The sequence below is a fragment of the Lemur catta genome, chromosome 1, assembly GCF_020740605.2.
Source record: "Lemur catta isolate mLemCat1 chromosome 1, mLemCat1.pri, whole genome shotgun sequence".
Classification (NCBI taxonomy): Eukaryota; Metazoa; Chordata; class Mammalia; order Primates; family Lemuridae; genus Lemur; species Lemur catta.
The window spans coordinates 181,816,024-181,840,702 of record NC_059128.1 but is presented as its reverse complement, the minus strand read 5'-3'; the positions used below and the strand labels follow the sequence as shown (position 1 = coordinate 181,840,702).

General features: G+C 38.6%; 1 protein-coding gene across 1 annotated transcript; it reads left to right on the top strand.

The window, feature by feature from the left end:
* Positions 1–398: 398 nt before the first annotated feature.
* IGSF10 (immunoglobulin superfamily member 10) lies at positions 399–23,653 on the top strand. The gene is made up of 7 exons (XM_045539483.1): positions 399–504; positions 2,049–2,243; positions 3,092–3,221; positions 6,698–7,088; positions 11,228–15,583; positions 16,035–16,935; positions 21,486–23,653. The coding sequence occupies exons 2-7, from the start codon at positions 2,050–2,052 to the stop codon at positions 23,392–23,394; spliced, it is 7,881 nt and encodes a 2,626-aa protein (XP_045395439.1). The 5' UTR covers positions 399–504; position 2,049; the 3' UTR covers positions 23,395–23,653.
* Positions 23,654–24,679: the final 1,026 nt, after the last annotated feature.

The following is a 24,679-nucleotide window of genomic DNA, read 5'->3' as shown; positions in this document are numbered from 1 at the left end:
GCCACTTCTTCGGGGATCGATTGATGCCAGGCAAAAAGCACTCTGAGGAAAGGTACTCATTAGGTGGAGACACCTATGTCAGACTTCTCCAAAAAAGAATTTGAGGAGAAACTCCTGGGAACTGGGGGCAAAATGGAGTAATGGTAATAGTTATATTTAAGTGACAAATTTAAGGAGTACTAAAGCACACTATTGAGGGAGGAAAAGGGAAATTTAAAAACCTCCACTTTGCCTTTTGTTTCGGTGACAACGAAAACAAGGATCGATAAAGGAACACTTCTGCATTAATCTGGGCACGGGTTGCAGCGCTCGAGTTGTGGAAGCGCTCCCAGGTCTCTCTGGAAGGATTACTCCCGAGCTATAAGCCAAAAAGACTAAGTCATTTGCTCAGGGAGCAGAGAACCTTTCCTCACTCGGGTTTGGACACAATTTTCCATTTCCTGGGAAGAATTTCTGTCCCTGCCTATGTCACAAGAGGATTCAGGACCTGAAAGAAGAGCTCAGGTATCGTCAATTCCTATTTAATTATATACATTTTCGGGTTTAAGTTTGTGTGAATCCACTAGTCATATGTTCTTTTATACTTCTGATTCTCTTTTAAATAACTCAAATGTAGGCATACTCAGAACTTCTGTTTTAAAAGAGAACAAGAGAATTACCTTCATCCTGCTATTCCTTTTTTCGCTTATGTTGTGATAACAAGGAAATGCTGTCTCCAATCATACAAAGTTTATTTAAAATTTTCTAACCAAGTGGTTACAGTGACAATAGTAGCCACATGATTAAACCTACAATAAATTTTAATTTGGACTAAATTCCAGTAGTAATTCCATCATCTTTATATGAAGAGGTAAGCATTTCAGCCTCCATGTTATTTCTAGTGTAGTTTATAATAGATAAGGATGGTTGCTGGTAGAATGCAAAACAATGCTATTCCAAGGAACACTGAGATTTATAAATTATGAAGCTCACTTTTCTTAGAAAAGCATAATAAAGATTTTATTTCAATCCTTGTATGTTCTGCATTTAGGGAGAGAATTAGCTTTGGATCCCTGGATTGCCCTACAAGTGAGTAACAGATACCATTTTTCTGACAAGTTAAGCGTATTTTTTCCCTGCTTATACTCCCTTCACTGTCCTGTGGCAGACATAAGGAAAAGAACGGAGCAAGGAAAGAGGCAGAGACATGTTCCAAGCAGAGCAAAAGCAGACAGAAGCCTGTAGGGGGTCGGCATGGCCCACTGCAGCGCAGGTCCAAGGCTCAAGCCCTCTCAGCTGCTCAGTTACTGTTGCTTGCGGTCATTACTTGGCAATAAAGTGTCCAATGTGGCTTTTTTCGCAAGGACTTGGAAATGTGTCAGAAAAAGATTTGTACTTCCTTCTAGTGGATTATTACATCCCTTAAAAATGTTTTTGAAGAAGGTTTAATAAAATGAAAAAAATACATGTAACACATTAAATGATAAAATGTGAAATTGTTTAATTATGTATATACACACACAAATGTATATACATGTACACATATGCACACAATATATAAAAAGGCTGGAAAGTAATATAAAAATGTTAGGGATTATATCTGAGCAGTGAGATTATGAGTAATTTTTTTCTTATGAGTATTTACAGTTTCCATATTTTCTATGATGCACATATATTACCTTTATGATTAGTTTTTAACAGTTAATCTAAAAGAAATGTATAAAAGACAAACTAAGCCTTAAGTATTTCAGTTGTCACAATATCTTCATTATAGTATCCAGTTTCCCTTTTAATGAATACCTGAGTAATAGGGATTGCTGCTTTTCATTAAGAAGTGAGAAGCTGTGTATTATTTACAACAATAAATATCCCACTTGATCATAAAGCTCAGTGTGAGGCCAACACACACTGTGGTTTAGTAAAGAATGTTTTACCAAAAGAGGTGTGAATGAAATTGGCCACTTATGACCCTTAAGGAAGGTCTCCCAGATTCCCAGTAACTATGTGTGATGGTCCTGGGACTTTGCTCAAACCCTATTTATAACTCCAAGGTATGGTGTTTTTTTCAGGATGAAGGTGAAAAGCAGAGGAATCAGCTACTTGCTGGTCTCCTTTGCTGTGATCTGCGCAGTGGCCACACCTGGGAGCAGGGCCTGTCCTCGCCACTGTGCCTGTTACGTGCCTACAGAGGTGCACTGCACATTTCGGTACCTGACCTCCATCCCAGAAAGCATCCCACCCAATGTGGAACGTATCAATTTAGGGTGCGTGGGGCCCTGTCTTATCCCCTTCTCAAAGAGGGATCGATCACACTTGTGACTTGTCCTCCCAACACTTGTGACTTTGGGAGATCAATCATAATTATTTTAACAGTATTTCTCTTCTGAAATGAGCTTATGGGAATCTTAAGTTTGTTGGGGATAATAAGAAAATTTTTCCTGGTGAACTTTTACTAGGAGAAAGTTCTTCTGTGGGTTGGGAGGCCTATGATTGCAGAAAAGCTTAATTCTGGCTACATTTTTGCTGGAAAATGATATAGCTTCTGTTAATAGTCAGGATTATGATATATCATAAGAGATGACAAGGCAACTGGAAGTGTCCTCCTATATGGAAAAAAAAAAAAGAAAAGTCGCATCACATAACTACTAAGTTGAGCCTGAGCTCTTAATCATACCCAAACCAGAAACCAAAACCTGGGCTCCAGGTCACAGGTTTCTTAACTTCTACCGATGAATTCCATGGGGGCGAGTGAAGTGACAATGTCATAAAAGAATGGGCTGGGTCTTAATAGTGCCCACAAATAGAAAAGGTTGGGGTCAGGGGCATTCCAACCTGAAGGAACAGCATATACATAAAGTTTGAAAATGAGAAGGAATGTGACAAGTTCCAGGATTGTGAAGAAGGTGATTATAACTAAGACTGAAAGGACTGGATAGACAGTGGACCTTCTCTGGCATCTGGTCAATTTCAATAATATTTCAAGCATTCAATTATCTTCTTAGAGCACAGTTAAAACAACAGAGGCTTGGGGGTTTTGTGTTTGTTTTTGCTTTGGTGTTTGAGCTTTAGTTGATAGACTTAGCTTATGCCTAGATTGACATTTTTATTTCAGGTACAACAGCTTGGTTAGACTGACAGAAACAGACTTTTCTGGCCTGAACAAATTGGAGTTACTCATGCTGCATAGCAATAGCATTCACACAATCCCTGATAAGACCTTCTCTGATCTGCAGGCTTTGCAGGTGAGACTGGTGGAAGGGAGGGTGTGGGTTAAAGAGGTGAGGTGAAGTGAGTTATATTAGTTCAGATTGCTTAACCTTTGTTTTATATGTGCATTTTAGTTAATATTGCTATGTATTAAAGGATAAACAAATCCTAATGCTCATGTATGTTAAAAGCAGAGGTAGTAAAATAATCCCTTATATTTGTCCTTTTGTTAGTTTTTAGAAAGGACTGTCTTCTGGGAGTGACCTTTGTTAATCTACTCCATGGATCTAGATGTAGTACTTAGTCACTGGAGTAGGGGAAGAGGGAGAAGAGGAAGGGTGAAGGGAAGGGTTCTTTGCTTGTATCTCTGTATCTAGAAGATGGTTTTAGATTATAACTATAGGTCTAAATGTGCATTTTTAAGAAATTATTTGTGTTTATTGTGGACAAAGTTCATTATTTTGCAACATCTAAGTTTTGGAGATGCCCTGGGGTGATCATTTATGGTAAACAGTAGTACTGGTGAATTAGCCATTTTGTGAGTATCTTTTTGTTATAATTGATAGAAAAGACGTATCTTGGACATGGAATTGTTAAGCCACCTCTGAGCAGCATATATCAGGATTTGTTCATTAGGTTGGCAGCAGAGGGGCTGAAGGAAGTATGAAAGGAGAGATGTGAGCAGATGTGTTCATATTTACATTTTGATGGTAGCCATTGATGTATGTGTATCTCTTTGGGCTATACTATAAGAATATATTAAGTAATTCAATGGAAACATACCTTCTTGCTAATATTTTAATGGTATAGATCTGATAATGAATTCTCTTAGAAATATTATACTTAGTGTACTCTGTTGCTTTATGTTTCATTTTATAATACATTGAGCATTAAGGGAATACAGTATTTTAATAAAAACTCTGCCAATACTTTTATCTAGAGGCCTATTGCCATTTTTGTCTTCTGTGAAATTTTCGTCCCAAGAAAAGGCAGGATTAGATTTTTTTCCTAATAGATTGAGTTGGTATAGTATATTCTTAGTTATCAAAATACTCATACAGCTTTGGGATTTTGTATTGGTAAATATTCATGATGTGGGAAAAAGCATGATACATAGCGTACAATCTCAATCCCATAAAATTGGATGTTACATATGTACACCCAGGATCTAGAAGGACACACGTCAGAGTATAAACTGGTTGTGACTGCGGATGACTTTGTCGTTTGCTTCTTGTGTTTTTCAGTTTCCTATACTGCATATGTTAACTTTTTAAAAAGTAAAGTTTATTTTAAAAACTTAAAAAAGAGAAGTGAGGTGGGAACTGTGAGATGGGCCTCTAAAGGCGGCTGCCCACGCCTGCAGATGCAAAAAGAAAGACTTTGTAAAAGCAGACGCCAAGGGAGAGTGTCACAGGGCAGATTTCTTCTTAATGCAACTGTATATGGAAATTAGAATAACAAGAAAATTCTGAGGCAAGTTTTCTCATACCTCAGGCGAACAGAAAAAAAAATTAATACTGAGGGATTACTAAACATTTATAATTTAATCCTAAAAGGCTACTTCTAGTAAGGTTTATCTGGGAATCAAATGTAATTACTAAAAATAATGACTATCTTAGATGTTAGCTTCTTATAAATCAATATGGTTTTTTTTTTCCAGTTTCACCTTATTTACTTATTTATGCCCTCCCTGTCCTGTTCAAAAAATTTTAAAGTTATGGGGACTCCCAAGAATGCATAAAATATTGTAAGAATGATCACATAAGTAAGTGAGAAAGTAAGAGGTAAAACAAGTCTAGGGATAAAAATAAAGGGGATATAAGGAAAGGTATAGGTAGAGACCTTTATGTCTACTAAAAGTAGTACTGAAGCTGTCAAGAATCTACCTCACAATACATGATGTCTATTAAAATTTTTTAAAGCAAATAAAACTGCTGTTCGTGAAAAGCATGACCACAACTGATTTAAAATCAGAAGGGTCTTACAAAATACAGGGTGGTAAAATAAATTAAGTCAGTAATATCCTTATAAAAGGGAAAATGTCAGTATTCCCAGAGCCTTTTAACATATACCAAAGCTACATAAGGGTAGCTTTGACCATGGTGGGGAGCAATAGAATATAACGTAGCTGTGTGATTCTGCTGATTTGGCTTAATCAGTCTCTATTTGGAATGCGTGTCTTCAGAGGAATAGGTAGATTCCATTTCCTTCATAGAATTCTCCACATATATTTATTTTCTTGGGCAAGTTTTCAACAGATATTGAGGAACGTTGAGTTTGAGATTTTACTCCCAGGTAACCTTTGGAACAAAGCTCTTCTCACGTTGCCAATTTTTCTTTGCTTATTAGGGATCTTGACATTCCAGAAAAGCCTCTTTGACAGAGATGACCAGATTAGGCCAAGTAAGGAAAATGTGATGAGAAATCATTGTTTTTGCTAGCATATTTTTTCTTTTTGGGAGAAAGAAAGAATATGTTCAACTAATAACTGGAAAGGGAATTGGAGAATACCCAAGCACTATTAAAATATTCAAAATTATTTTAATTTCAACTCAGAATTGATTAAAATCATATTATTCATAACCAAAAAGTAGGAAACACCCCAAATGTCCATCAACTGATGAATGGATTATAAAAACATGGTATGTGCATACAGTGGAAAACTCTTCAGCAAAGAAAGGAAGGAAAGACTGATACATGCTACAAAAACATTTTACTAAGTGAAAGAAGCCAGACACACAAGGCTACATGTTGTGCCATTCCATTTATATAAAATGTCCAGAATAGGCAAATCCATAGAAACAGAAAGTAAATTAGTGATTGTATAGAGCTAGGAGAAGGAAAATGACTGCTAATGAGTATCAATTTTTATTTTGGGATGATAAAAATTTCCTGAAATTAGTGGAGGTGGTCGTACAACTCTGTGAATATACTAAAAACCAATGAATTGTATATTTTAAAAATGTGAATTTTATGGCATGTGAATTATATCTCAAATTAAAATCAATAGAAAATCTCTCTTATGAAAAACTCAGGTTCAAGAAATCTTAAATTTACTTGAAATAGCTTTAAAAAACCTTCTTATTGAAATTTTCAACCAAAGGCAAAAGTAGAGAGACAAATATAATGAACCCCAATGTATCATCATCTGGCTGCAGTAGCTATCAACACGTAACAGATCTTGTCTCACCTGCATCCCACCCACTGCCCTCTACTCCACTGAATTGTTTTAAAACAAATAATACTTCATCTGTAAGTATTTCATTATATATCTCAAAGTTAAGGAATCTTCTAAAAACAACCATATCATTATTATATCTTATATCAGCAAATGTTCATGTGTATTCTAATTTCTCTGATACTGTCTTATTTAATGTGCAACTAATTTGTTTGAGTTAGGCTACAAACAAGGTATACACATTGCATTGGATTAATCTCCATGTTTTATTATTGATAGACTTTTCCCTTTTTGAAAATTCTTTTGATAGAGTAAACGTGTTTTTATTCTTAGGTCTTAAAAATGAGCTATAACAAAGTCCGAAAACTTCAGAAAGATACTTTCTATGGCCTCAGGAACTTGACACGATTGCATATGGACCACAACAATATTGAGTTTATAAACCCAGAGGCTTTTTATGGACTCAACTTTCTCCGCCTGGTGCACTTGGAAGGAAATCAGCTCACTAAGCTCCATCCAGATACATTTGTCTCTTTGAGCTACCTCCGGATATTTAAAACATCTTTCATTAAATACCTATATTTGTCTGATAACTTCCTGACCTCACTCCCTCAAGAGATGATCTCCTATATGCCAGACCTAGAAAGCCTTTATCTGCATGGGAACCCGTGGACCTGCGATTGCCATTTACAATGGTTGTCTGACTGGATACAGGAAAAGTCAGGTATCTATATTGTTTATTTCTTTTTCCTAATGAAATAGAGCTGCCAGGAGGTATTTTATCAGTATGTGGAGAGGCCAAGGTAAGTTAGGTGGAGAGACTATGAGGTCTCAATAATAATCAGGGATAATGAATTCTCTATGCATTGTTTATGGCTGTGTTTTTGTTACAGTGGCACAGTCAAGTAGTTGTATCGGAGACCTATAGTCCGCAAAGGCTAAAATTCTTACTATCTGGCCCTTTACAAAAAAGTTTGCTGACCCTTGGCTTAGAGAATAAAAGCCATGCTCCTTAGCCTGTATGTGTGGTCCCCCTGGTGTGGCCCCTGCCTATCCTCTGCCTCCTCTCCAGCCTGAGCCCCTCTCCTGCCCCAGACACACAGGCACTTTTTGCTCTAACAACTCTGAACTACTGCCCGACACACCATGAGAGGTTGGAGCCCCTATTTGTGCATTGCCCCTGCCTGGAACCGTGCCCTTCCTTTCCTGCCTGACAAGCTCCCAGCCAGCCCTCAAACTCTGTACAGCACTCACCCCTGCCCCTTCAGGGAAGTCCAGCTGCTCCTCCACCACCCCCATCACGTTGCAATAATCATTTCACCACTTCCATTCTTGAAAGGATAATATTATGTTTACTAGTATTAGATGTCTGTTGCCTTCCTTATATCCATTTTGTCCCTAGCCTCTAGAATATGCATGCAATACAGTAGGTACTCAATCATTTTGGTTAAATTGTGCATTTATCAATTATATAGCCATTTTGATGGTGAATACAAATGAGGTCACCATCCACCCACTAGATACCTACGGTCTTAATATGTACCAAACTGTTTTATATATATATATATTTTCAGACAGATGGCATATGTGACAGTGGTCCCATAAGATATGATGGAACTGAAAAATTCCCATCACCTAGTGATGTGCTACAATGTTATATAACATCTATGCCAACACATTACCTTTTCTATGTTTAGATATGTTTAAATATACAAATATTTACCATTGTGTTACAATTGCCTACAGCAGTACGATAACATGCTGTACAAATTTGTAGCCCAGGAACAATAGGCTCTACCATATAGCCTAGGTGTGTAGTAGGCTATTCGTTTAGGCTTGTGTAAGTAAACTCTATGATGTTTGCACAATAACAAGGTCATCCAACAATGCATTTCTCAGCACGTGTCCCCATCCTTCAGCAACACCTACTGTATATATGTAAAATAATCAGCTAAACACATTAGGGATAACTTCTTTCAGTCATGTCTAAATAATCAAGTATTCTCCTTTTGACTGAGATGCCTTAATGATGATTCTACAAGACCTATGAATCAGTCACATCAACCTCTGTGCTTTGATTTTTTTATTTTTATTATGTATTCCAAGGGATTCTTACATTGTCACACCTTCAGTTGCCTCACTTGGAGTGTGATAGGCAATTCTTTTGCACTTATCTTGGTAGTTAAATGTAACACTTCTTCATCTACTTGTGGATATTTTCCATTCTTTAGTCCCACAAAGCTGTTGGTGTTGCTTTGTTGCTTTTTTTTTTTTTTTTTTTTATAAAATATGGATTTGTGGCCATTTCTCTGACAAATGTTTGTTCCACAAATATTAAATTTATGTCCTGCTGCTCTATTTGCATACTTTTCTCAAAACATTTTAAGTGGCAAACTTAATCTGTCATACCAACAATGTATGTGACACAATTGAGAATAGCTATGACAATATTTGTGGTTGTATACATGCAGTGATAGCTATATTAAAACTGCCAAGTGGAGAGCTGCTACTGTAAAATAGCATTTTAAGACACATCTCAATTTTTGAGTTAAAATATGAAAAAAAAATATTGTCTTAGAATTAGGCATTTCTTTCTTTCTTACCTTCCTTCCTGCCACTGATCTTTCCTGAGCATCCATTGGACAGGGCCAGGGACATATAGATGAACAAGCTTGGCATTTATGGTCTTTTGGGAAGACAAACAAACAACCAACAAAGTCATTCTTGTAGTGAGTGATGAAAGGTAGGATAAGAGAAGTGAAAGGAACCAGGAGACTATGAAGCAGGGAGCCCACCCAGAACTACTGTTCAGGTTGGGTGCTAAAGGATGATTAGTAAGTAAGGAGGTGGTGAGGGAAGAGGGCATGTCAGATGGGAAGTAGAAGGAACAGTGTATGGCAGAGCCTGACAAGGCATAGCAGGTTGAGAAATGGAAAGCCTTTACTATGAGGCTGGAATCTAGTGTGATGGGGGAACAGAAGTGATGTGATCAGGTTTGCATCTGAGGCAAAATACCTGATGTCCAAGGCGTGCTGACTCTGGTCCAGTGCAAGCAATGATAACCATCCCAAGATGTAAACACAATGATGGATGAGATTTAATTAAGGCAAAAGTCCGTGATGTTCTCTACAGGGTCTGAGCCCAGGGTACTGACAAGTAGGTAAAGGAACATAGCTTTTTGGTAAACAGATTATTGGGAGACTTCTCTTTTGATTATTCAAAGGTTTTTGGTCTTGCCAGATATCTCCTCTGCACAGGTTTAGACTATAAAATTTTCTAAAGAATTCTAACTGGCCAGATATCTGTGGCATTACCTGTCATACCATGGTACACTCTGAAGAGTCTGGAATCCTTGGTCAGAGTGACTTTAAGCCTTTAAGAAGAAGTGTGCACATGTGGGAAGGCAATTTGACTCTGTCTAACTACTCTGGCAAATTAGATCTTCTAAGAAGTGCCAATGCTTTTCTTAAGTGCTCTGTCCATTGCATGATTTGAGAACTGAGTACATGGAACAGCATGTAAGGGAAAACTCTATACCTCTTATCAAGTATTCCAGACATTCCAAGTGACCAGCCATTTAAAATAGGCTCACCATTGTAGTGTTTTTAAATATCCAGGTATGTAATATCCAAACACCTGAGGGAGGAGACTTCTATGATTTGGAAAGGCTTAGATTGGTCCTATAAGCCCCTAACTTCACTAGAATGTCAGACCTTTAGCAGGTTGCCCCATTGCTTTGGCATAGTCTTCTTCTCTCCCCATTAAACCTGATCCTCCTCCAATGAGTCTGTGTCCACCAAGGGGACCATCAATTGTCCAGTTACCAAAGTCATCAACCTGTGTCCTCCTTGACTCTTCCACAGCCACTCTCCATGTTCAATCAATCCTGGCCTCTGGGTGATTGGTTCTACCTGCTTCATTATCTCCTGTATCCATCTATTTCTCTCCATTCTTACTGCTACTAAGCTAGATCAGATCAAGACACCTTGTAATTCAGGCCATATTCTTTTGGATAATGGAAAGAAATTTGGCTGTTTAATGATATCCAGGGACTTAGAAATGATCATTTATCAAACAGGTTATCTTTTAAAAATAATGAATTTCTTTTTTCTTTTTTTTTGAGACAGAGTCTTACTCTGTTGCCCAGGCTAGAGTGCCATGGTGTCAGCCTAGCTCACAGCGACCTCCAACTCCTGGGCTCAAGCAGTCCTCTTGCCACAGCCTCCTGAGTACCTGGGACTACAGGCATGTGCCACCATGCCCGGCTAACTTTTTCTGTATATTTTTAGTTATCCATATAATTTCTTTCTATTTTTAGTAGAGATGGGGTCTCACTTTTGCTCAGGCTGGTCTCAAACTCCTGAGCTCAAAGGATCCTCCCGCCTCGGCCTCCCAGAGTGCTAGGATGACAGGTGTGAGCCACCATGCCCGGCCCTAAAAATAATGAATTTCTATGACTGCTTTAAAACATTAAAATGAAGAAATAGAACTAAACTAATGTCAATGAAAAGTGACAAACACAAGCATGTCATTTTGTTTCCCTAGATGTTGAAATAACTCACTCAATTCGTATTTACTGAGTACCAAGTATTAATATATATCAAATATTTTCCAGGCATGGGAATTATAGCAGTGAACAAGGCAGATGAAATCCTATGTGTATTATATAGTAGCAGGGCATATAGACAAGACCATTTTAAAAAATTAATTCAGAGACAAAAAACATTGAAAATTTTGGTATCTAATTAAATTTAAATTTCTAATGTTTCAAATTCTAGCAAAAGCTATTTCTTCAAAATGTTCAAATGTCAATTCATAAAGAGGCCACAACTGATAATAATTCAACTGTGATTTTTTCCCTAGATGTAATAAAATGCAAAAAAGACAGAAGTCCCTCCAGTCCTCAGCAATGTGCACTTTGCATGAACCCTAGGACCTCTAAAGGCAAGCCCTTAGCTATGGTCCCAGCTGCAGCTTTCCTTTGCACCAAGCCAACCATTGACCCCTCCCTGAAATCAAAGAGTCTGTCTATTGTGGAAGATGGCAGTCCTGCCTCTATCTCTCTCCAAGATTTCATGGCACCCTTCGGCTCCCTCACTTTGAATATGACAGACCAGTCTGGAAATGAAGCTAACATGGTCTGCAGTATCCAAAAGCCCTTGAGGACATCACCCATTGCATTCACTGAAGAGAATGACTATATCATGCTAAATACATCATTTTTAACATTTCTAGTATGCAATATAGATTATAGTCTCATTCAGCCAGTGTGGCAAGTACTGGCTTTATACAGTGATTCACCTCTGATATTAGAAAGGAGCCAGTTGCTCACTGAAACACCACAGCTCTGTTACAAATATAAACAGGTAGCTCCTAAGCCTGAAGACATTTTTACCAACATAGAGGCAGATCTCATAGCAGATCCTTCTTGGTTAATGCAAGACCAAATTTCCTTGCAGCTAAACAGAACTGCTACCACACTCAGTACATTACAGATCCAGTACTCAAGTAATGTTCAAATCACTTTACCAAGAGCAGAGATAAGGCCAGTGAAACACAAATGGACCATGATTTCAAGGGATAATAATACTAAGCTGGAACACACTGTTTTGGTAGGTGGAACCATTGCCCTAAACTGCCCAGGCCAAGGAGAACCCACCCCACATTTGGAGTGGGTTCTGGCTGATGGGAGTAAAGTGAGAGCCCCTTATGTTAGTGAGGATGGAAGAATCCTGATAGACAAAAGTGGAAAATTGGAACTCCAGATGGCTGACAGTTTTGACACAGGAATATACCACTGCATAAGCACCAACTATGATGATGCAGATATTCTCACCTATAGGATAACTGTGGTAGAGCCCGATGTGGAAGCCTATCATGAAAATGGAGTTCATCACACAGTTTTCATTGGTGAAACACTCGATCTTCCATGCCATTCTACTGGTATCCCAGATGCTTCTATTAGCTGGGTTCTTCCAGGAAACAGTGTGCTCCATCAGTCCTTAAGAGACAAGCAAATTCTTAACAATGGCACATTAAGAATATTACATGTCACCCAAAAAGACCAAGGTCATTATCGTTGTGTAGCAGCCAACCCATCAGGGGTCGACTTTTTGATTTTCCAAGTTTCAATCAAAATAAAAGGGCAAAGATCAGTGGTGCATGATGGAGAAACAGATGGATCTGGACTTGATGAGCCCAATCCTATTGCTCACCTTAAGGAGCCACCAGCTGTACAACCCCCTACATCTGATCCAGTGGGAGCAGAGGTTGCAAAACAAGTCTCAAGCACAAGTAAGAAGCATAACTATCGGGAATTTATAACACACCGGCAGCGTGGAGAGTCAATAAACCGACGTTTTAGGGAACATAGGAGGCAGTTCCCTCCCTCTGCTCGGAGAATTGACCCACAACACTGGGCAGCACTTTTGGAGAAAGCTAAAAAGAATGCTGTGCCAGAGAAACGAGAAAATACCACAGTAAGGCCACCCCCACCAGTCACCCAACTCCTGAAAATACCTGGGGAGGAAGAAGACTCTTCAGGCATGCTCACGCCAGATGAGGAATTTATGGTCCTGGCCACTAAAGCTTCAAATGTTCCAACAAGGACAGGGACTGCTGCCTCCAGAATAATATCCAATAGCCCCGTGACAGATATAATTTCTGGCACAGAAGTCTCCCCAGTTGTGAGTTCACAAATATTACCACCTGAAAAACCTATAGATTTCGAACTATCCACTGCTATTAAAACTACAGCTATGTCAAAGAACATAAACCCAATCAAGTCAAACAAAATGCAAGACTCAACCAGTCAGCATTCATCCACTATCTTTCCACTACTACCTGGAGCAACTGAATTTCACAATGCTGACCAGATAGGGAGAAGAGAGCATTTCCAAAGTGTATCCCCAATAACAGTGAGAACTATGATCAAAGATGTCAATATCAAAATGTTTAATAGCACTAACAACAAAGCTGACATAGTCTTAGAGTCAGTAAATACTACAAATGGTCTTCAGATATCTGTAACAGGTGTCAGTGAACCCAAGAGCAATCACTTCCATTCTCACAGTACTCAAAAACTTAGCACCTCTAAGCTCCCTTCAGATCCATACACTGCTGGTCATTCTCAGTTTCAGATTTCTAGAAATAGTACAACTAACATCCCACTATCCAGACGCTTTGGGAGACGGAGGAAATTTTGGGGCCGGGGGCGAATCATTAGCCCACATAGAACTCCAATTTTCCGACAGCATAGATATGGCGCTGTGAGGCCAACAATCAGAGCTGCTGTTGAGGAAAGCATTACTGTCTCTTCAGCCACAGTGCTCAGAGTGACGTGCCCATCCTGTCTTCCCAGAGAAAGGCTTACCACAGCTACAGCAGCATTGTTGTTTCCAAGCGCTGCCCCCATCACCCTCCCCAAAGCTGACATTGCCAGAGTCACATCTCAAGAGTCTACAACTCTAGTCCAGAATCCACCATTACTAACTGAGAACAAACCACATGTAGATATTGAGAAAGCAACACATACAATAAAATATTTCAGTATTGAAAGTACCCCAGTGACTCCAACTGGTGCAGTCATGACATATACCCCAACATTCACATCTATGAAAACAACTCATATAACTAGTATTGGTTACTCAGGTGTGTCTAGCACCAGCGAAGCTAAAAGAGATTCAGTGATTACAGTGCCATTTTCAGGTTCCATAACCAAGCCATCAATGCCTACTGCTATAGCCATTACAAGATTTTCAAGAAGGAAAATTCCCTGGCAGCAGATCTTCGTAAATAACCATAACCAAAAAGAGAGATTATGGAATCAGCATAAATTTGGCTTACAAAAAAGCACAACCAGGATGCTTCCTAGAATATCTCCTACTTTACCCACAGATAAAGTTTCCCCTTTCCATTTCACAACATCCTCAGAAAGTGTGATGCAAATTCCATCTATAACATCAGCTACAACTCACCCCAATTCCACCAAAACACACAGTTTTGGAAATCTCTCTACAATGAAGGAGCTGCCCTTTCCATCTCTTTATCCTACTCTTCCTAGTATCACAAGCAAAGAATCAAGTACGATAAGCTCCATGTCAATGCAAACAGCCACACCGGCTAGTTCTCCTACTGCCCCTGTATCTGTCATTATCTATGAAACCCAAACAGCAAGACCTGGGTCACAAAAAGTACAAAGAAAAAAGGAGGCTCAGAAGAACAGGAATGACCCAAACATCTCTCTAGGCCAGAGTTCTGGTTTCACTACATCCACTGCTATAACACCTCCTGTTCTAACCACAGCTGAAACTTCAGTCAAGCCCAGTGTCTCTGCTTTCACTCATTCTCCCCTAGAAAACACAAATGGAATTTCAAGCACAAGTAGTCTTGGTCCAAGAACTCTTAACCTGACAGATGTAATTGAAGAACTACCCCAAGTGAGTACTCAGGCTTTGAGGAGCACAACTGCTTCCGAAACAACTTTGTCCAGCAAATCACAACAGAGTACCACAACTGGTAAAACAATCATCAGGCACTCAACCACACCAGTGTTCCTGAGCAGCAGTGCTACTCTCTTGCCAATTCCCATCTCCCCTCCCTTTACTCAAAGTGCAGTGACCGACAACATGGCAACTCCCATTTTCAAGATGATGACAAATGCAATATCCAAGCCAGATGAATTCTCGAGGCATGATACTAATCCAGGGCAATTAGTAGCAGAGGTTACAACTTCTCCCAAGGCTCACCCAAATGCCAAATTCACAATTGGAACCAGTCACTTTATCTCCTCTAATCTGTTACATTCTACTCCTATGCCAGCACTAATAACAGTTAAATCAAAGCTTTCTGAATTGACTCCCTCTCCCTGGTCAGAAAACCAATTTTGGCACAAGTCATACCCAGAAATTGCTGAAAAAGACAAAAAGCCAGTAGTAGACGTACTGCCCAATCTAGGCTTGTCAGAGGCCACCACTCGTGCATCAAACTGGGATGGACAGAAGACTGCAAAGCAGAGTGGCTTTGATAATAAACCAGTTCAACAAATAACTTCCAAACACCTTCCTTTTGACTCTTTGTCTAGGAATATATTTGAAAAGCCCAGAATAGTTGGAGGAAAAGCCGCAAGTTTTACTGTTCCAGCTAACTCAGATGCCTTTCTTCCCTGTGAGGCTGCTGGAAATCCCCTGCCCACCATCCACTGGACCAGAGTCTCATCAGGTATTTGAAATTGTTTCCTTACACTTATTATTTGTTAGTTATAAAACATGAAAAAGCCTGTGTTGTGTTTTGGGATTACACATCCAAAGAATAAACACGAGTTTCAGATTTCTCCAAGATACAGAAACCATTAATATCCTCATTTGACATTTGCATATTTTTTGTTCATCAGAGGTTCTCAAACATGTTAATTAAGAATGTTTTTTTTTAAAATGCTTTGAAAGCAAATCCAAAGAAATATGATTTGAAAAAAAAAAGAAAGTGGTCATTATGTTGAACTATCTTGGTTTTAAATTATGTGCATAAAAAAAATTCAGGAATTTTTGCAATCTGAAGACTGGGTGTCCTAATTTTAATTTTAAATGTATTCTCAATAGCTTAACAAAAAGATAACTTTATGTTTTCTATCTAAACTTTGATGACCTATGGCCATAAATTTCTGTCTTCTCAGGACTTGATTTGTCTAAAAGAAAACAGAATAGCAGGTTCCAGGTGCACCCCAATGGCACCCTGTCCATCCACAGAGTGGACATTCAGGACCGTGGACAGTACTTGTGCTCAGCATCCAATTCATTTGGCACGGACCGCCTTCATGTCACCTTGTCTGTGGTTTCCTATCCTCCCAGGATCATGGGGAGACATACCAAAGAGATCACAGTTCATTCTGGAAACACTGTGGAGTTGAAGTGCAGAGCAGAGGGTAGACCAAGCCCTACAATTTCCTGGATTCTTGCAAACCAGACAGTGGTCTCGGAATCAGCCCAAGGAAATGGGCAGGCCCTGGTAACATCTGACGGAACCTTGGTCATCCACAATCTCAGTGTTTATGACCGCGGCTTTTACAAATGCACGGCCAGCAATCTGGCTGGTCAGGATTCACTGCTGGTTAAAATACAGGTCATTGCTGCCCCACCTGTTATTATAGAGCAAAAGAGACAAGTCATTGTAGGGACTTGGGGTGAAAATTTGAAACTACCCTGTACTGCAAAAGGAACTCCTCAGCCCAGTGTTTACTGGGTCCTCTCTGATGGCACTGAAGTGAAACCATTACAGTTTACCAATTCCAAGTTATTCTTATTTTCAAATGGAACTCTCCATATAAGAAACATAGGCTCTTCAGACAGGGGCACTTATGAATGCATCGCTACCAGTTCCACTGGCTCCGAGAGAAGGGTGGTAATGCTTACAATGGAAGAGAGAGAGACCAGCCCCAGGATAGAAGTTGCATCCCAGAAAAGAACGGAGGTGAATTTTGGGGACAAATTACTACTGAACTGCTCAGCCACTGGGGAGCCCAAACCTAGAATAATTTGGAGGTTACCATCCAAGGCTGTTGTCGACCAGTGGCACAGGTAAACTCCTACCTTTGTGTTAGAATTATCTGCTTTGTTTACATTTCAGAAGTTGTACAGCTAAACAGTGATACAGCAAGGCAGGCAGCAGTTTAGAGTGTACATAGACTTTGGACATAAAGACAACTCTAAAGAAACCTAATCCTTTGAGATCATTGAATAGAAAAACCAATCTTCTTACATGCTTAACTCTAAGGGCCAACTTTTTGAGTTTTTATGGTTAACAAGCAGAATAAAAATCTCATTTGCTTCTGTACTTGTGACAGTTTTAAGTGGTAATGGTGTAAATGTATTCACACTCCCTATATCTGGAAAGAGGAGGGAATTTTTGTGATGCAATCAAGGTTCTGTAGAGACACACTCCATTATTTCACCCTTCAGCATCTCCTATCAGACATTTCAAACTTTTTGTATAATCAGTATTTATTTCTTCTTTCCTAAAATTGCAAAGCACTTTATAGAAATCACAACATTAATACCATCACAAAGTGAAATGTATTCAGGGCCTTCATCACCCTGGTGCGACCAGACATGTATATACACATACCTGCTTTCTCCGATATGCTCTTATAGGCATACTATTCATTTTATAGCTGGTTTGCTGCATAGATTAAATCTTATCTTTGAAACTCAATAATTGTAGCATATGAGTTATTTTTCCATTTGCAGGATTATGCAATGATTTTTCATAATATGACAAAAAGGGATGAGCATTTACATTTTATATATTCATTAAAAGAAAATATTCATGCAAGAAAGAAAAATTATGCTTAGAAGTTGAATTGATTTTTTTCTGGTGTCACCAGTTGGTGCTGAATATAGTTATTAAGTTTAATTTGTGTGATCTTTAATTCAAAAGTAAATGTTAATTTTCAGGTTTTCCAAATCACCAAAATTATCTGACTAAATGTTAGATTGAAATTAGATTTAAAATTTAAACATGCTGAGTTATAAAATGTGTACTTCAGAAATCACATTCACGTTTGTGATATAATATACATATACCCTACTTCTACTTTATTTATGGCATCAAATATTTTCAACCCTTCATTTATCAGTTTTTGCATTTAATTTTGCAACATTAGCGCCTCTCATTTTTTTGCCTTCAAGTTATTGTAAGCATTTCATTAGTGTTGGATGCCAGTTCTACTTTCTGAAATTAATGCATTTAAAATAAATTCCACAGCACACGAGATGACTGTCACTTACTCAGACAGTGCTCATTATTCTGTGTAATTTTGAATATAATTTGTACTAGTCATGAAGGTTACCAGTTCAAGAATTATAGAGAGCATCATATTTGTGATGAGAATAACAAATTAAATTCAAAATTTAGGTTGTAAAGACAAGGTCTAAAACATTCACTGGGTACCAGGTCAACTTTAGAAAATGGAAATCTTTTATCAGGAGTTATGAAAAAATATAAAGGAATGTCTTAAATAGTCCAAAGGAAGTCTAAAAAGTACTCTAAAACTCATTGTTAGCCTCTCAGAATAAATCTTGACCAGGTTTTCCAACAAATCCTTCAGGGTTAAGTAGCAAAGAAAGTAGGCAAATTGTTTTGGGAAAATACTTATGGAACATAGAAAGATTGCTAATATTGTAGAAGAGGCAAAAGAGTATATAAGATCATAGATGCCATAGCGCCCTCACCAGAGGTACTGCATTCTTCTTTTATAATGAAATAGAACTTTGCTAACTAAATACTTCAATGATTATTTTGCAACTCACCCACTCAAAAAGTTCAAGTATATTCTTTATTTCCATGTTTTAAATATGTCAACAGAAAGAAAAAAGGCACTTCTGTTGCAAAATAAAAAACTAAGAAACCCCTTACTCTTCCTACTTCTTAGCATCAGAAGTTCAGATTTATTTTAGATTCTAAAAATGAGAGAACTGTTGCTGTGCTGATCCAAGCCCACTCCACCATGACCAAATTAAGCAAAAACCCTTTCATTTTCTTAAAGCTTGCTTGTCAGAACCAGAAAGCTTTTTCTCTCTGTCTTTTTTAATGGTCCCAGACTCAGAGCACGGCTAGTCTATCATCTCCACTACTTTGAACATAACTTATGTGACCTATGTTTCAATGCAGAAATGGTTTCCTTTCCTCTTAACCTTGCTCCTTATGACCTGGGAGCTTGTTACCCCACACCTGACCTGCTGAATCAGAATCTGCAATTTTAAAAGATCCCCTGGTCACTCAGGCACCATAAAGTTCTAGAAGCAGTTCTTTGGAAAGGCTGGAGATGCTCACACCCACATTAATCTTTATAAAGAATTCTATTTCTTTTACTCAGGGAAAACTACTTTGAAAATAAGATTATCTTAAAAATATCAGTCTCTTCTTACACATCACAGCCTCCAGTTGCATCAGACTTGGAGTGGGGGGTGGCGCTCTAAGTCAGGGGTTCTCAAAGGGGTAGTGCCCCTGCCAGTAGCATTAGCAATGCCTCGTAATTTGTTCAATCAGAAGCTCTGATTTTATGTTTTATCAAGCAATCTGCATTCTTAAAAGTCCTCCAGGTGACTTTGGACACTAAACTTTGAGGCTGGTTCTCAAACTTAATTGTTCATAAGTCACCTGGGCAGTCTGCTAAACATTGGGTTTCTAGATCCCTGGCCAGACCTATTGAATTTTGGGACAGTAAAACCAGGACATGTGGCTCATAAATTTGGCGCCATATAATCCTGATGATGGGTGAACTCCATTGAGAATCAACGATTAGAGCAGTGGTTCTTAGATGATGCTACACATGGAAAACGTTAAGGATACTGATGCCTAGGCCATACTCTACACCAATTAAGTCAGAAATTCCAGAGGTCACACCCAGGCATCAGTATTAAACTCCACAAATGATTTTTAATGTGCAGCCAAGTTTTAGAAAGCACTGGGAAAGAATAATAGCAGGTGGCAGCATACCATGTTGGAAAGCATAGGGTTTGGGAATGAGCTGTGTGACCAAAGGCAAGTTATTAAGTCTCTCTAAATATCAGTTTTTCAGGTGATTAGTGAGGAAATTACTTCAAGATTCAAAAGTCAATGCAGGCCAGGTGCTGTAGCTCACGCCTGTAATCCTAGCACTCTGGGAGGCTGAGGCTGGTGGATCGTTTGAGTTCAGGAATTTGAGACCAGCCCAAGCAAGAGCGAGACTCCGTCTCTACTAAAAATAGAAATTAGCTGGACAACTAAAATATATATATACAAAAAATTAGCCAGGCATGGTGGCACATGCCTGTAGTCCCAGCTATTTGGGAGGCTGAGGCAGAAGGATCATTTGAGCCCAAGAGTTTGAGGTTGCTGTGAGCTAGGCTGATGGTACAGCACTCTAGCCCGGGGAACAGAGTGAGACTCTGTCTCAAAAAAAAAAAAAAAAAAAAAAATCAATGCAAAGCACCTGACAGTTTCCGTTCCCTTTATTAAGTGCATTCACTTGTGATTTTACCATGGTTCATATGCCAGAGAATTTCCTTCCATACTTTAGGGGGAAAAAAGAACACCTTTTATAATACATAATGTTTTAACTGCAATACTGTCCATACTTATGTTTGCTGGAGGATAAAAATGACTTGAGGCTCTTTGACTTGGTTAGCAGTTACATTACGAAAAGTGGTCCTCTCTTTTCTCTCCAGTTTTATCTACCTGCTTAGCCCATGTTGCCAAAAAGTAAGAAAAACATACACATAGATTTTCACCTACGGCTATCCTTGCTCACACTTTTAGCACCAATTTCCACTGGTTTTCCTGGAAAAAAACAGGAAATACCTGCCATCTGCTGGTTAAATGTGGTAACAGCAGGTTGTGTAGTGGCCGTATACTCGAGAAAATGGTTTTCCAAAATTCAATCTCATGCAGAAACCAGGCACTTTATACCTGCCCGCGACAACCTACAAATGAGCTTTACCTTGGTATTCTCTCTATATAACAAACTAGACCTTATTTTCTAAACAAATAATTCAATAATCGTTTTGTTACTAATAACTTTTTAAAAAGTGGCATCTTTTCTGAGCAACTAAATTTATATAAAAGCTTTCTTTACCAATATATCCCAAGATGATCATATTTGTGGACTCAGTTTATATGAGATATAAAATGGTCAAGGAAGTCATGGTGTCTAGGAATCCAGTATTTCTAGCATTCTCCTCATCATTAATCTTTAATTGCCATGTAAAGGAGATTTCTTTTAAGTCCATCTAAGAAAGACTAGTTTGCACTAAATTACACTTGTTCAGTTAGATAATTTCATCTTTCAGAAAACAGCTTAGAAGACAATTAGCTAGTAGCAATTTTAATTTTTATTGCAACAGTGTAAAGTTAATCCCATGTACCACACACACAAAACCTGGTATGAGGTTATGGATATGCTAATTAGCTTGATTGTGGTAATCATTTTCATTATATCAAAATGTTATATACCTTAAAAATATACAATTTTTGTTAATCCCGCTTCAATGAAGCTGGGGAGTGGAGAGCTAATCCCATGTAAGTAAGACAACTTCCCTTCCCCCACTGCTAACAGCTGCGCACTTACATTAGTCTCTTCTCTCCTTAGAATGGGCAGTCGAATCCACGTCTACCCAAATGGATCCCTGTTTATTGGATCTGTAACAGAAAAAGATGGTGGTGACTACTTGTGTGTGGCAAGAAACAAAATGGGAGATGATCTGATACTGATGCATGTCAGCCTAAGACTGAAGCCTGCCAAAATTGACCACAAGCAGTATTTTAAAAAGCAAGTGCTCCACGGGAAAGATTTCCAAGTTGATTGCAAAGCTTCTGGCTCACCAGTGCCTGAGATCTCCTGGAGTTTGCCTGATGGAACGATGATCAACAATGCAATGCAAGCTGATGACAGCGGCCACAGGACCAGGAGGTACGTCCTTTTTGACAATGGAACCTTATACTTCAACAAAGTTGGGATAGCAGAGGAAGGAGATTATACTTGCCATGCCCAGAACACCCTAGGAAAGGATGAAATGAAGGTCCACCTAACAGTTATAACAGCTGCCCCACGGATAAGGCAGGGTTACAAGGGCAGCACAAGAATCAAAGCTGGAGACACAGCTGTTCTGGACTGTGAGGTCACTGGGGATCCCAAACCAAAAATATTTTGGTTGCTGCCTTCCAACGACATGATTTTCTCCTCCAATGGTAGGTATATATTTCATGCTAATGGGTCTTTGTCCATCAACAAAGTGAAACTGCTTGATTCTGGAGAGTATGTGTGCGTAGCCCGAAATCCCAGTGGGGATGACACCAAAATGTACAAACTGGATGTTGTCTCTAAGCCTCCATTAATCAATGGTCTGTACACAAACAGAACTGTTATTAAAGCTACAGCCGTGAGGCATTCCAAAAAACACTTTGACTGCAGAGTTGAAGGGACACCCTCTCCTGAAGTCATGTGGATCATGCCAGACAATATTTTCCTCACAGCCCCATACTATGGAAGCAGAATCACGGTCTATACAAATGGAACCCTGGAAATCAGGAATGTGAGGCTTTCAGATTCAGCTGATTTTACTTGCGTGGCTCGAAATGAAGGAGGAGAGAGTGTGTTAGTAGTACAGTTAGAAGTACTGGAAATGCTGAGAAGACCAACATTCCGAAATCCTTTTAATGAAAAAATAGTTGCCCAGCTTGGAAAGTCCACTGCATTGAATTGCTCTGTTGATGGTAACCCGCCACCTGAGATAATCTGGATTTTACCAAATGGCACACGGTTTTCCAATGGACCACAAAATTCTCAGTATCTTATAGCAAGCAATGGTTCTTTTATCATTTATAAAACAACTCGGGACGACGCAGGAAAATATCGCTGTGCAGCTAGAAATAAAGTTGGCTATATTGAGAAATTAATCATTTTAGAAATTGGCCAGAAGCCAGTTATTCTTACATATGCACTAGGGACAGTAAAAAGTATCAGTGGAGAATCTCTATCACTGCATTGTGTGTCTGATGGAATCCCTAAGCCCAATATCAAATGGACTATGCCAAGTGGTTATGTTTTAGATAGGCCTCAGATTAATGGGAAATACACATTACATGACAATGGCACTTTAGTAATCAAAGAAGCAACAGCTTATGACAGAGGAAACTATATTTGTAAGGCTCAAAATAGTGTTGGTCACGCACTGATCACGGTTCCAGTAATGATTGTAGCCTATCCTCCCAGAATTACAAAGCGCCCACCCAGGAGCATCCTCACAAGGACAGGAGCAGCCTTTCAGCTCCACTGTCTGGCCCTGGGAGTTCCAAAGCCAGAAATCACATGGGAGATACCAGACCACTCCCTGCTGTCAATGGCAAGCATGCGGAGGAAACATGGAAGTGAGCTGCTTCACCCACAAGGTACCCTAGTCGTTCAGAACCCCCAAACCTCTGATTCTGGGATATACAAATGTACAGCAAAGAATCCACTTGGTAGTGATCATGCAACAACTTATATTCAAGTAATCTGACATAGAGTAAAATTAAAATTAAATTAAAAATCTGGACAGAGTTTATTTTTTGGAAGAAGTTTAATCAAAGGCAGCCATAGGCATGTAAATGAATTTGAATACATTTACAATATTAAATTTACAATGGACATGCAAAAAAAGACAAATGCATTATGAACTGATACTGATTTCTTTAACGTATCTCAAAACAAATTTTTAACTTAAGGCACTTTTATTTTGCCAACAAATGAACATTAAGAGAAAACGGTCTACCATAAAAATAACAAATGGCTAACGTACCTGAATTTTTCCGTAAAAAATGGACTTTTTTCTTTTACTACCAGTTGCCTAGTGTCCACTTTCTATCAGTGTTACAAGCATGGCACTCAGAGACAATGGAAAAGATTAAATTTGTAGTCTTTATGTAAATTTATCATCTTGATGTATAAATATTTTGTGGTTGGTTTATAAATTTTTTCCTAAAACCTACAGAAAATAAGCACTGAATTGTTTTATGATTCATCATTTGTTCACACTGAAAATTTTCATTGATGGAGAATACAAAAATGTTTTAATAACTGCATTTAAAAATAAATGCAGGCTAACTTTTTCACATGTAAAAGCAACGTAATTACCTACAACATCAGAAAATGTGAAAAGGGGGTTATTTTTGTCCAAATACATCCACTAAAAAGGTTTTAAAAATACACTGAAACTTCTTTATAACTTTAAAATCTAGCTCAGGCACCCCTGGTTTAGAGCTGTTCTTAAGGAAAATTTTATGAGGGAACATTGCTTTATGAACATTTTATTTCATTAAGTGATCATTTTTTGTGTGATGGGAGAATGGGAGGGTCTAGATCTATTTTATATAATGAAGTTTCACTGTATTTAAAATCTGATCAACTCTACACAAATGTTGCTTTTTGTAATTCACTGAATTTATTTATATTACATGCTTAATTCAACCTGAATTAATTTGGTGGACATAATATGACTCATCTTTTCTAATTCTAGAAGCTGGGACTTTCCAATGTAATTTCTCTAGCCTCTATGCAAATATTCACTATTTAATAACCATAAGAGCCTTACACATGAAAAAAAAATGCTATAGGTCTTGTTCAGCTATCTCACGACACAGAACCGAGAGCTATGTTAGCCTCTGCCAATCACGTGAGACATATGGAAGAGCTCCCTTCATTGTGTTTTCATCACACCAACTTTCAGCTGGTCTCACCTAAGGGGTGATCCGATTGCTACTAATCTCTGCTGTTGGACCTTGTGGCTGCAAAAGGTCAAAGGTGCT